The 13,207-nt window shown below is 47.6% G+C and overlaps 1 protein-coding gene across 1 annotated transcript in view; it reads left to right on the top strand.

The window, feature by feature from the left end:
- The window catches only part of LOC135913752 (VPS35 endosomal protein-sorting factor-like), a 29,135-nt gene extending 17,014 nt beyond the window's left edge, over positions 1-12,121 (top strand). Inside the window, exons 13-21 of the mRNA XM_065446391.1 lie at positions 1,406-1,522; positions 3,324-3,377; positions 3,981-4,457; positions 5,527-5,604; positions 6,099-6,213; positions 6,498-6,830; positions 9,596-9,714; positions 10,942-11,088; positions 11,665-12,121. Of these exons, the coding sequence (XP_065302463.1) occupies positions 1,406-1,522; positions 3,324-3,377; positions 3,981-4,457; positions 5,527-5,604; positions 6,099-6,213; positions 6,498-6,830; positions 9,596-9,714; positions 10,942-11,088; positions 11,665-11,766 (1,542 nt within the window). The 3' untranslated portion in view covers positions 11,767-12,121. The remainder of the gene's footprint in view (positions 1-1,405; positions 1,523-3,323; positions 3,378-3,980; positions 4,458-5,526; positions 5,605-6,098; positions 6,214-6,497; positions 6,831-9,595; positions 9,715-10,941; positions 11,089-11,664) is intronic.
- The last annotated feature ends 1,086 nt before the right edge of the window (positions 12,122-13,207 follow it).

Below are 13,207 nucleotides of genomic sequence, written 5' to 3' on the forward strand. Positions count from 1 at the left end.
AGGTTATTCGAAGGTGATCTGTGATGAAAGAGCTAGCATCCTTTGACATTTGCTTTTGGGTTAGGATGTTTATTGTGAATGTGTACTAATCCCGGTCTCGGGGTCGTGCACTAGTGAGTGACTTGGGGCACATTCACACTGGCGATTGACAAAGGTTGTGTGACCGACCGTGACTGGCGACCTTGGAGCAACTCATGATGACCTATGTTTTTACTGTTGCCGCACTGAAATGTCTTGCAATTGATGCCGTTCACTAGCACCACCATCCCCAAGCAAAATAAGCATCCGCATATACATAAGTCCTGCTCTTGCATCGTTGATTGGTTGAGAGGGTTTGCGACTGCAGTTGCGTGACTGAAAAATTGAGAAGCGAGGGACTGACCCATAACAGTTTTTTTTTTCAACCAAGGCAACTGCTTGGGAACGATCACATTGCGTCAAACGTGGTCCTGCGACCTCAGTGAATCACTTGTCTGAATGATCCTTAAAGGCCAACTGTAAAGAAAATTGGACTGTGTAAAAAGCCAAGCTTTATTTAAATAGTGTAGATATCGAAGAGCCTCCATGCAAAATTTTATGTTTTAAATATAGGTGGATGTGTTACGGATGTGTTGAATGTGTTACGGAAAGCTAGCAAAAATATACACTTTTGATTCCGAAACTGAACAAAACACCGCCATTACCACTCGATAAAAGTGATGCATGACCAAGCACGTTGAGAACCGGCATGGCTCCTTAGGATAACGTACGAGATTAATGGGCAAGTTATTCTTCAGCATTTTCAGCACTCTGAACTACAACGAGCAAAGCTGGCTACATAGCGGCAGCGATGGTGTGAAAATTCTGCTTTACAAACAGCCGCAACTGCACCGGCTGCACATTTTGCCACAGAAACTGTCATGCATACGCAGAGAGCCACACCTCCGGGCCTGCGCTTTCGCTGGGCCACTCCTACCAGCTCCGCACAAGGAATGCCGAGTTGCCTGGCTGATGTCGCCCGGCGCAGCCAAATGAAAAATAAGGGAAGAGCTATCCACGCGTCAGCGACCTTAGAGCCTGCCTCACAGTGCCAGTTACGTCAACTGCGTCATATCTCTGGAGTATAGAAGTCAGTTGTTCACCACTGTGATGTCGCTGAGTTTGATGTGTGCATGTGTTACGTTCGAGCGTAACTTGCCCTTAAACAGCACCCACAGCTGCTCGTGGAGCGCCGACCACTAGGACTAGCGACGCCTGCCTAGGTGCTATTTAAAGGTTGCCGATAAGAAAATAAGATTTTTTACCAGCCCTGCAGCTTTGCCAAGACTGTTTGAATAGTATATACTGTTGATTTGTGACTAATTCAGCCAATGTGTAATTTGGTCCCATCTTGTCTTTTAACTGTGCCCTCTTTTCATGTTGCCAGCATGTGCTGCTGCGCACGCTGGGGCTGTGCCTGGTGTTGGCCGACCCACCCGAGGACCAGCGCGTACAAGTGCTCAACCAGGCATGGAAGGCCATCGCCAAGCTTCGCAGCCCTGCCGTGAGTCCCATCGCAGGCACTGGCCTGTGCGACAATGCCCATCGTCATTCCATTATTGTCAGAAAACCAACCGTCCATGCACGGTTTTTGTCAGAAGTTCTGAAGCCATGGGGTGCATGACTGAACCTACTGCTGCCAGTCCTGTGCCGAGGTTTTTCTACAGCTTTCACCGGCATCACTGCCTGCCATCATCACTTGATTATTGATGTGGACTAACTAACGTGTACTGTCCCTGTCAAAAGATTGAAAGCCACTGTTGTAGGGCCTGTACTGACAGCGGTACGGAGCTTTCCTTTCTGCAAAGATAGCTAGTTTACATTAGTCAGCTAGCTAGACATACAGATAGGCTGATTGTACGAAGTTGAACGGTGCATCCGATCACAATACATAAGTAGTTGAATTATTCGGAGTATGTACACGCATGGCCACTGCTAGCGGGAACACAAGAACCCATGGCAGCAGTCTGCGGAGTGCTGCTATTAGCGCCTCCTGAAGTATTGGCAGACAACTCAACATAGTAGACGACTTGCCAGAAGACTTCATAAGGCGCCAGTGGTGGGGCACTCCGCAGAGCGATGCCACGGGCTCCCATGTTCCAGCTAGCAGTGGCCGCAACTGTACATAGCTTCACGAAAACTCCAGTTACTCGCAAATCGTGGACCATCACTGTCAAACATGGCACTCAAGAGAAGGCACACACCAAGTGTGCGTGCTGTCTGCGTTGTATTTGTCACTGAAGCCAACGCGTCTAGAAAATAGGCACCCTGCACCTAATGAGGAAGTTGTGAGGCTGCTGAGTAGTCACAGCTGAGAAAATGTAGGCTTCTTCCCTGGTGAAGCACACTCTACGATGCTAAGGCACGGTTTGGAAGGGGTCAGTGGTGGTGTAGGGGTTTCCGAGCCATTGCCCAGATGAACCGTTTTAGGATGGTCAGCGGACATGGTGTCTTCCTGTCTGTTAATCAAAATGAAGTGCTTGGGTGTATGGCTTAGGACCTTGAACTGGTCGGAGTAGGGCAGTTGTAGCGTAGGACAAGCTGCGTTGTGGTGTAAGAAGACGTGCGTGCAGTCACTAAGGTGCGGGCTGACAGACGTGTTCCGACAAGTTGAGCGAAGAGCTGGCGGAACGATGGCGTCCATCATTGCTCAAAGCTAACTTGTGTAGTCGGTGGTGCCAGTGGATGCGAGTGATGACTTCATGCCAAAGAATACATTGGGTATGCCAAAGTTTTGCACTGAAAACAAGTTCTGCTATCAGAAATAGATGCCCGTAACAGGATGGGCGTTATGTATGTACTAAGCTTCAGAGTGCTAGCTGTGTTACTGGAACACTGCCTTGAGCCCAGCATTCAAGCTTGTAACCCCTCGCAGAGTAGCTTTGAGATTGGACAAAGATTACCTACATTTCATTGTAAAATGCCTCACCAATATTTTATTTTTCAACAGGATATCACATTTGAAGATGACTCGTTCTGAGCATGATTTAGTTTGCATGAATCATCAGCAAAGGTGGCACCACAAATATTCTCATTGGCTTGTAGCAAATTCTATGCTGTGATCTTGGAGGCATTGCCACACCCCTTTAAATTGTCTGTATGGGCCAACCGGGAAACGAAGTCCACATTGAGTTTCCTGGTGGGCATGAAAGGCAAGAAAAGGTCACTCATGGCGCAGTAATTGAGAAACTGACAGTAACCTAGAAGTGTTGATTGGAACTGCAGTGAGGTGGCATAGCTCCTTGAACTGGCAGCCATCTGTGCTATTGCTGCTGTGTGTTGACAACAGGGGTGTTTCGTTGCAGGATTATCTGAGCTGCGTCGAGGTGTGGATCGAGTTCCCTTGCAAGCACTTCACGGTGAGAGCGCACAGTCTTTTTAAATTCTGTTTTGCTTGTTACTTGGTGCTCTTGCTGGTCATTCGGTTTAGAAAAGCTTGGGTGCCTCTTGGCACTGTTACGTAAAGTAGAATCAACGGAGTAGATTGGAATACAGTTGAATCTCGATGTAATAAACTTTAGTATAATGAAATCATCAATGTAACGCAGCACATAACTTTTCGTAACTTCATGTTTAGCTCAGCATAATGAAGTCTGTATATGTGCGAGTTCAGTGTTCTGAAATCTCACTACTGCCTGACTGGGTGCCTTGTGGTGACAAGGTGTCTTGTAATTGTCTAGGTCTTCTTGTTTGTCCTTCGTGTTCTCTGGCACTGTTTGCAGTCAGTCACAAGTATGACGGAGAGAAGCAGCTGAAGTCAAACCTTGATATAACGAATTTCAACATAACAAAATCCTCGATATAACAAAGTGTGACTAGCATCGGTTGTGTTGACACCTGTGGGTGACATGTCTGAACCTGGCCATGCGAAAGTGACCGGATCACCGAAAATGAACGACTGAGAATACCGTCCCTATACTCGTGAACTCCCTCTGACAGTCAACACCCTGCCGTGCACTCAGGTGCGCGAGGTGGATATCCTGCTGGGTGCCCTGGTGCGTCACCTGATGCCCGACCGAGCGTACGAGCAGCACCCTCAGCAGCTGGCGCGCATCGTCGAGCGGCTGCTGCAGCACGTCACAGACTTCGGCCGGCTCTGCGCCATGGAGCACTTCCTGCCCCTGTTGGACCTGCTGCCTCGCGAGGGAGACGCCCGGGTCCGGGGCTGCAAGGCCGTCATGGCCGCCTTCCTCGCCCAGCAGCGGGAGCCCACCCGCGACCCCCTGGTCCTGCATGCACTGATGCACGTAGGGCAGGCCCTGCATGCTTCGCTAAACGCGCTTGCTCTGGAAGACGAGCGTCGTCACATCGGACAGCTGTTGTGCGGCTTCCTGCAGCGGGTGGGCTTCGGCCGCGACTTCGAGCAGCAGCTGGCCTTCTATGTGGACGCTCGGGCTGCGTTCAGTGCGCTCGACCCCGTGCTCGTGCAGCTGGTGCAGGTGCTTGTTTTTCTCATCTTGGAGACTTTCAGCTAGAGTCGACGGCCTTCTGCGAAATGGCATGTGGCATCGACCAAAAATCTTGCGACACTGTCGCATTGTAATGGTGCTGAAAAAATTGAGATACTTAAGAAAGTGTGCGAGTTAAGAATCTAACTCTTCATCGGGCTCAAACTTGTGCCCCAGAAGTCAAGCGACACTCCACCTGCAGTGGTACTAGTGGTGAGCATGGTCATTGAACCTAATTTGCAAGTCAAATCTGTCCTCTGTCTATATGCGTATCACTATACATTCCTGAGTAATTGCCGGTACTCATGTACATTCATGTATGTGCAACACCATTTGTGCCACATCTGCAGTCTGATTAGGCTCGCTTCTTTCATTTGTAGGATGCACCCTTTTCATAAGCTGGCTTTCCAGCAAGGCAGTTGGCCCAACCAGTGGCGCCATGGTCATTGTTCCCAAACGGTGCGTGCAAGCACAGTTTGCTTGTGTTATGACATGGATAATGCAGGCAGGGCTCTCGTGACGAAATCATGCACAAGAGACAATCAGCTAGTGCTCTGTCTTCATTTGTACGATGGCCAGTGTACGTGTGTGCTACGGTATGCATGTTTGTGTTGGGTGTGCTTTGCCACGGTGTTAGATTAAGGTCACGATTACTGATTTTTCTCCGAAAGGTACCGTACAGAGAAGATGCTGCAGTGTTTGTGTCTTCCGTGTGTTTAGATGTGTCTACCTCTGAGCTTGTACAGAAAGGTCTGCACGCATGTGACAGAACTTTTATTGTGTCCCACCACCCACTTTATGCACCCATCATGGTAGCTTAGTGACTATGGTGTTACGGCACTAAGCTTGGGGTCGCTGGTTCAGTCCCGGTCTTGGCAGCCACACTTCGATGGGGGCAAAATGCAAAAAAACATTTGCGTACTTAAGATTTGGGTGCACATTAAAGAACCCTGGGTGGTCAAAATTATACTGGAGTCCCCCCCACTACAGCGCACCTCCTTATCGGATTGTGGCTTTGGCACGTAAAGTCTCAGTGTTGGAATCGACTTGAATTGTGCAGGATGTAAACCTGCTGGCCATGCGCACTCGTCAGGTGGTCAAGGGCCACCACACCCGCAAGACGGCTGCCTTTGTTCGGGTATGACGCTCTTTTTTGGTCCTCTTTTCCTTTTTGCATGCATGGCTCACAAGGCATGTTTACTCTTGCTAACAACTTGAATGGTAAGGCGTGGCGTATTGGGGCAAGGGACAAGACGAAAGAACAGATGGAGACAGTCAGAGAATATTTGTGTGTTACAATAAAGCATGGTCAAGCCTGGTCATAACCGACTGGTTCATGTGATAAGAATAGTTCGATGCATCAAGTAAATAGTATAGTTGAAGAAAGATATCATGAACTTATGTGACACGTTCATTACATGTGGGCTTGTTATTTACAACTGGCAAACAAGCATGCACAGAATATGTCGCTTACGAAATAAGAGCTGGTGGTAAGCGCTACCTGCAGTAAACATCACTTGTGAGTGGTATATCTTCAGGAAAATGAGTCGGTAAACCGTGCCTGTCCTTGTGAGAGGGTTTAGTCTCGCTGACCGACTCCACATTTGCCTTCACTGCCATGCACACTTGCAGGCATGTGCAGCCTACTGCTTCATCACGATCCCGTCCCTGAGCAGCGTACAGTCACGGCTGGAGCTCTACCTTCTATCGGGACAGACGGCGTATCTCAACCAATGCCTCTCGCAAGGTGACCACCAATTCATTTTTTATGAGCAAACTTGAAAAATTTTTTTCTGAGGAAGAGGGGGCAAGAAGGGCCAACTTAACTATTATCAAACCTGCAGCTTTGGTGAGATCGCTGCAATAGTGTGGGCTTCTCCTTTATGGACCAATTTTACGCCAAAGTCAAATTTTGTTGCAGTTGGCTTTTAACACGAGATAAAGTATGGACAATGTTGAAGATTGCTGGGAGATGCCTTCGTCCTGCAGTGGATACGAGACAGTCTGACCATGACACGAATAACTTTGTAGGTGATGCCTTCTTGCAAGCAGCCATCGAGCTCCTTCCAGAGCTGCCGCCCTTTGTGGAGCCCGAAGGGGGTGGCACGGCGGCACAGCGAACGAGCACCGAGCCCTTCCTGGTGTCTTATGCAAGCAGCCTGCTGTCGACGCTGCTGATTGTGCCGGACCATCCGGACCACGAGCCGGTGCGGCTGCTGCGGGGCCTGCTCCAGGTGCTGCACGAGCGGCCGGCCTCCACGTGGACCAGCTCGGGGGGCGACGGCCGGGCCCGCATCTTCCTCAACGCGCTCAACCTTCTCGTGGCGCTGGGGCAGGAACACTACCTCTACCACTTGGACAAAGGTGTGTTGCGGTTCATGTAGTGCGCTTTGTTTCCAACAACATGATGCCACTGCTACATAATTGAGTGAGCTACCCACCAAATGCTGCACAAATAACAGCGCCAAGTAAACATAGCTCTTCCATCTAAACTGACATCCCGTTTGCATTCAGATTTCTCGCAGACGGGGCCATTTTGCATTGAGAAAGAGGGACAGACATATTTATTCTCTAGAGGCCTGAATGCAGTTATGGGACATAACCACGTGAAAAGCATTTTTTGTTTTGTTTTGTTTTTATATATAGTGAAATCTCTGTAATTTGAAATCTCTTAATTCGAATTGATAGATAATTTGAACTGCTCTGTTAGTCCTGGCAAAGTCCTATGTACTTGAATAGAGAAACACACGTGCGAATTACAATTCTAAAAACTGTGCGATGGTTATTTCGAACAAAATTTCACACTCCCATGGACCTCTTTTTGGAAAACCCCGAGCCAAAGGCGAAGGTTCGATGCGTCGTCAGGTATCGTAATGTCACGTGCCGTGAAAATGATGAGGTAAAAAAAGATGCGTAGGAAGCCGAGACTGAAACGGAGCAAGCAGAGTGATGTCCGTCCTCCTTTCCCGTCCGGCTTAAGAAGACCAGAAAGGGGATCTTAGTGCATGCTTGATCATGTTACTGCACGTACGATAACGTCATCTCCAACATAGGGCACGCAGAAGGACAAGGATGGTGCACATCAAGCCACCATCCTTCTCGGCTCGCCATCATACGTTTCACACCCACAGCAAATTTTGCAATTGGAATTATATGGAACTTGGGCTTCCTCCGGCACATGTCGTCGTGCACTGATGGAGGAAAGACTTTCAATGTGAGCCCAGTGACAGCTTTGGTTTTGTGCGCTGCAAGGTGCAATTGATCGAATGCTAAATTTAAAGGGACTCTCTTAAGTTTAAACTCTATTTTATTCTAACACATTTTCAGTTCCCTTGGAATTTGAATTAGCAAGATTCTCCTGTGCCATGGTTAGATGCCAAAAGCTGCACCTCTGTGAATGTCCAAGAAGTAACCATTTTGCCATGTTTGGTATGATTAAAAAACAGCATTTCATTGCCTAGACACAGAGATGAAGATGGAACTAGTAAGCATAGTGCACTGCCATGTTGCTGCTGCATCCTGGATTTTCATGCAATCTCGAGGAATTCAAAACACACTTCAAGGTTGATTTCCTCTATCTGTGACAGCACAGAGGTCTAGATCAAAGTATGTAATGTGACATTTCTCGAAAGTGGGTATGAGCAAATCACTTCCGTACAGTTTCCCATGCTCCAGACTTCATATCCAGGATGAATATTTTGAGTAATCATGTCTGAGTTAATTCTAAAAAAGACCAACAGCAATGTGCAATTTATTGTACAAGAGGTTTTAGGAGGGTCTTGAATATTTGTAGGTTATGACATCCACTCTTGACTGGCCTCATCCACAGACAGAGGGTAGGGTTAGGTGGGTCCATAGGAATTGGGGCAAAGCATTCAGATGATGTCTTGGTGTCTTGCGTGGTCAATGAAGACTAGTGACGTGTCCAGGACAACCTTGGCCTCGTCCGGCAGATACTGGGGGGACACCACTGATGGAAGCTGTCTGTTATCTCAAAGGCAGGGGTCTTGAGGAGCTTATGCTTTCGCTGAGTGGCGGCCGCACAATCAGTCTCACAGAATATGACAGGCTCATACTGAAGTTCGCGTTTTGCATGTGGGGCAGTTATCTGTTGCAACGATTCCGAGTGCCTTGTGCTGGAAACATAGGAAGTTTGTTTGACATCGTGTTTGGATGGAGTGCTTCCCTGTTTAATTGAGGGCAAATTGCAAGTGGTATCATTTGTGATTGTAGCAAAAAATAATAATAAATGCAGATATTCTTGCCAGTGAAGCAGTTTTACCATCTACTGTAGCAAAGCTTTGCATATGCATCAGTTTTGCAGGGCCTTGGAAATCCTGGAATCCTACTGTTGCTACTGTACGGTGGGACGCAGTCTTGGAGGCCAGATTTTCTTCAAATTATGTTCGTCACATTCTGTTGTCAGACGAGCTGAATGCACTGTTCAGGAGCGAAAATGCACAATGAAGAGCCAACATTGTTCTGTGGCATTGAGCCTGTAACATTGAAAGCGTGGTCACTCAAAAGTAAACTCCAAAACACCTATTGGGTATCTGCCTTAAGGGCCGGTGTTAAGTAATTGTGTGCACCAGAAATGGTTGGTGGATTAATAGCGTGCATTAGCTTGTCTGCTTACTGTTTGTGGATTACTGACTTACCAGAGTCTTGGACAGAAAATGATGACGATGATGATCTTTATTGGCATCCCTTTCGAAACAAGGTGACGACAAATAGTCCCCTAGTCTGCCTGAGCTAGTCAGGTATTATATATACTTAGTAGCAAAGCTGGTAGAGACACCTTGTGATGATTTGTCTAACTACACTGTGTTAGAAAAATATTTGTGTTGCTTGAGTGTTCTTGTCGAAGGAAACTCATAATAGGACTGCATGCTAACAATTATGTCACTTTGTTGATTATGCTGATTTATACTAGCAGTTGAGTAGAATGTGGTAAATCATTACAGTATTACCTTTTCTTGTTCTCTGGTAAATTCTGCCAGTGTCACTGCCAGTGTTGTGCCTGTCGTACAACTCTTCGATAAACTGCAAACAGTTAGAAGTTTTCAGACAAGCTAAAGCTCTCTGACGCCTTGGTGCGTCTTGAATATCCTGTGCACTTGACCTTACAGTGGACTCCAACGATGCACTGTACGGTGGTGACCCAAAGTTCCGAGCACAGTTGGAGCAGCTGTGTACCAGCGTGCTCGACCAGCTACTCGCACACCTGCGTGCCCTCGGTGAATCTGGGGTGAGTGCCACAGATTTCCTTAGGTCAGTTTTCGATAACTTACAACGTGTCTTATAAATTGTGTTGTTTGTTAGGTTCAGAACTCATGCATGGCATTTGCATTGAAGAAGAAGGAATGCAGCCACTGGTGCTCCGAGCTGCAGTACCCAGAATGTAGGCATCGTGGCGATCAGTTTGCAATGTGCCTGACCCTGTCACATTGAGCCGTTGAACAAGTTGAAAGCATGGCAAGCTTCGCCTGTAGATATCATAACACCTGAGAGTTTTTCAAGGACGGCACGTGAAGCTGTTGGACTACTGCATCAGGGGAATCCTTTGCCAGTTTCTAAGGAAAATTCGAGGATTGACTGAATAGAGATTGTCTGAATGACTGAATCTTACCATGCTCGAAGTGTAGGTACTCCTGTCCTGGCTACACCATGATGATGTTAGTCCTTGCCACTTTCCCCACTGTGCTTAGGATCAAGGTAACCTTCAGCTGGATGCCGAGGCTAGCTGGATTGCTGTATTTGCCAGCAACCTATTTGAAAGAGCTAGGAGTACAGTTGGGTGCATGTGTGTCTTGTCAGCCCTGCTTCTGCAACATTGTTTTATCTTCTCCTAATCTCGTTATCATTGCCTCCTTGCCCATTCTTCACAAATTCTCCTTTCAAAATTTTGAATTCGAACTTGTTCAGTTTAAAGATCTTTTTTTCTTTTTTCAAGAATGCACATGACTGTTTGAAGCTACAGCCATAGACTGGTTACAGGCCTGAGGTTCTCACTATTTGTACATAAGCAAACCAGAACTCGTACAAAAGTCAGCATAGTAGCAGCAAACAGAGATGAACATAAAACGAGCTTATATAACCATAATTGTAACATATGCCGATAACCAGGTATGAGCTTGTCATACATGGAAACACTAATGGTAAGTACTGTAACAAATTAATGATAATAAGCGGTGCCAGTGTGAGTCAGATTGCACAAAAGTCAACTGTGGGTCGCATGTTTGATCGATTGCTTTTAGTGACCTCACTTTCAGACATTGCTGATTGGCTAAACCATCAGATAGAATGCCTATTGCTCCAGTGAGGCATTGCACCGTACGTGACTTCTTGCAAAAGTGAAAGTATCTCCTAAAGTGATCAATCAAAGGTACGACCCCGTGATAGGTGTAGTAGTTGCTGCATCTTGTCTTCCTTACACATACAGCTTGGAATAGTTTGGACTTGCTTGCTGTTGCAGCACGTGGAGCGGCAAGCCCGATTGGCCCTGGAGCTTCTGCAGAGGATAGTGATTGGGGCAAACTTGGAGCGGCGGCCTCTCTTCTCCCTGGCGGTCAGTCTGTGGAGCCTGGCCCACCGAAATGCTGCCCTGGATCACCGCGCCTCGGTCAGTGCTAGCTTCCCATCAGGGGTGAAAGATTTGCTTTGCTTAGTTTGCTTTGCTTGCGTAAGTTTTTCACTAACGCAAGCATGATGTGCGTGCGTGACGTGCGTGACGCAAGCACTAACGATAGCGTGACGTCTGCCGTGATGTCCAAGGCAGCTGTGTGCTAAAACATCACCCACTCCCTCCCTGCAAATTTTTGATATCCTCACCTTCCTGACCACCAGAGGGGGTTGACAGAAGACCTATGGGCCCCAGCTGCCAGATGACTTAGCTATGACACTGCCCATCCCCTTTCTTATTTACGATGTGCATCATAATCTACTGTGCAGTTTTGGGTCCTCAAGCCCTGCAGTTTAATTTTGTTTATTTAACGTGGTGGGGCCTTTTTTCTAAAATTTTCAGGCTAAGGTGTTCGCTTACTCATATCAGCCCGAAGCTTTCAGCTACAAGCATGTACTATAATGCAAAGCTCTTAGTGTTCATGCAACAGGCTAAACTGCCCAGCGAACAAACTATGAAAGAAAGCCCACTTTAAGTTTGCCTTTACTGTCCAATCAATGCCTTCACTTGTTGCAGGTGCGCTGTCTGGAATTTGTCAAGAAGCGAGCCAGCAGGGCTGGAAACAAAGGTCCTTATGCCGAGCTAGCCACCAAGCTACAGATCCCTTCGCCAGTCTGAGGCCCATCTCGTCTCTGTATTCTCCTCCTAGAGCCCGACCTGGTTGTGCTTCCGCCACGAACCTGGCAAGGCCAAAGCTGCGCCAGCTGCATCCTCCTCACCCATCTTGAGCAAAGAAGGCTATGTGTGCACCGTAGACCCCTCTTATAATACGTTTTGAATACGGAAACGCGGAAATAATGAATACTGGCGGAAAATGTACGATCCAAATGGGGCATTTGGCAACATTCCCCACTTCGAGCGTATGAACCGGAACAAGGTTCTTCTTTAGAAAGATGAACTGGACTGCTGGGGCCACATCAGTGGCCTTGGGTAGGGAGTTCGAAGAGCTTGGAAATAAACATTTACAACAGAACTGTTTGATTTCTTGTGTCATGCAAAGTGTGATCCCTGTAATGCTTTACAATAAGACAAAAAGAGTTAGTGGGTTGCATCCATTTCAGATGATTAAGAAATGGTGCAACGCACGCAAGTTCACGTAAACAAGGATACTGCTTCTCATATAGGTGAAGCGGCCTTTTGTGCAACTGTAGCCAAACACTGCAGCTACAGTTGTTTGGTATAAACACTGCAGATGCTAAGCTAGGAACATAGCTAATGCCAGCTACTGCTGGTAAGAGCGACTTCAACATGTGTTCGTTAAGTCTTCGAGTACTGATGTCGCTAGCAAACTGGAGTGGATAGCACACGCATCCTCATTACACGTCATTCCTGCTCTGCGCGTTGTCAGGATTGGAGGCTCAATCCCATCGCTCGTGATCCGTTGTCAAGATTGGAGTCCGGCATGAATTCGAAGGTAGCTGGCCCATGCCATCGTCCAACTTGTCCACACTGAGGACGTTGATGAAGGGACGGACTGTTTCTCATCGAGAATGAGGAATAAGGGTTTATTTACAGTATTTACATGCAGTTCATCAGTCTAGCATGACTGCGATAGAAAGTACGTCAGTCTAACACGACTGCTGGAGAGATTGTCTCAATCTAACATGAGCGCTTAAGAAAGTGTGTCGAGCATCTGCACTGCAGCAGCTTATAAGCACTTGGTCCCCCCCTTGATTCTAAGGGGACGAAAAAATGTTCATCCAGTCATTGTAAACAGGCCGCCTCTCCCCGGGACGAGTTACGCACGCACACACACACAGGTGCAATGGTCCGGAGCCGACGTCGGCTCCGGACCATTGACAGCGCGCCTGGGTAGCACATTGTCTTGTGTCTTGGTCGGCGCGTGGGAAGGAGCCTAAGACGACGTTCCCGCGGCAACTTCCCCACTCGTAGCAGATCAGGTCCGCGTTGGGGAGTTTAGTAACAACAGTTGGCCCGCCGAACTCATTCCGTTACAACGGCGACGAGGCTAGAGCGTAATGGTGGCGGTTTCAGCACAAAGCCTGCTTCGTCAAACGCATCCTAGCCGAAGCGACGGAGAGTGGAGGACGTGCGTATT

This window comes from Dermacentor albipictus, chromosome 8 (genome assembly GCF_038994185.2).
Source record: "Dermacentor albipictus isolate Rhodes 1998 colony chromosome 8, USDA_Dalb.pri_finalv2, whole genome shotgun sequence".
Taxonomy (NCBI): domain Eukaryota; kingdom Metazoa; phylum Arthropoda; class Arachnida; order Ixodida; family Ixodidae; genus Dermacentor; species Dermacentor albipictus.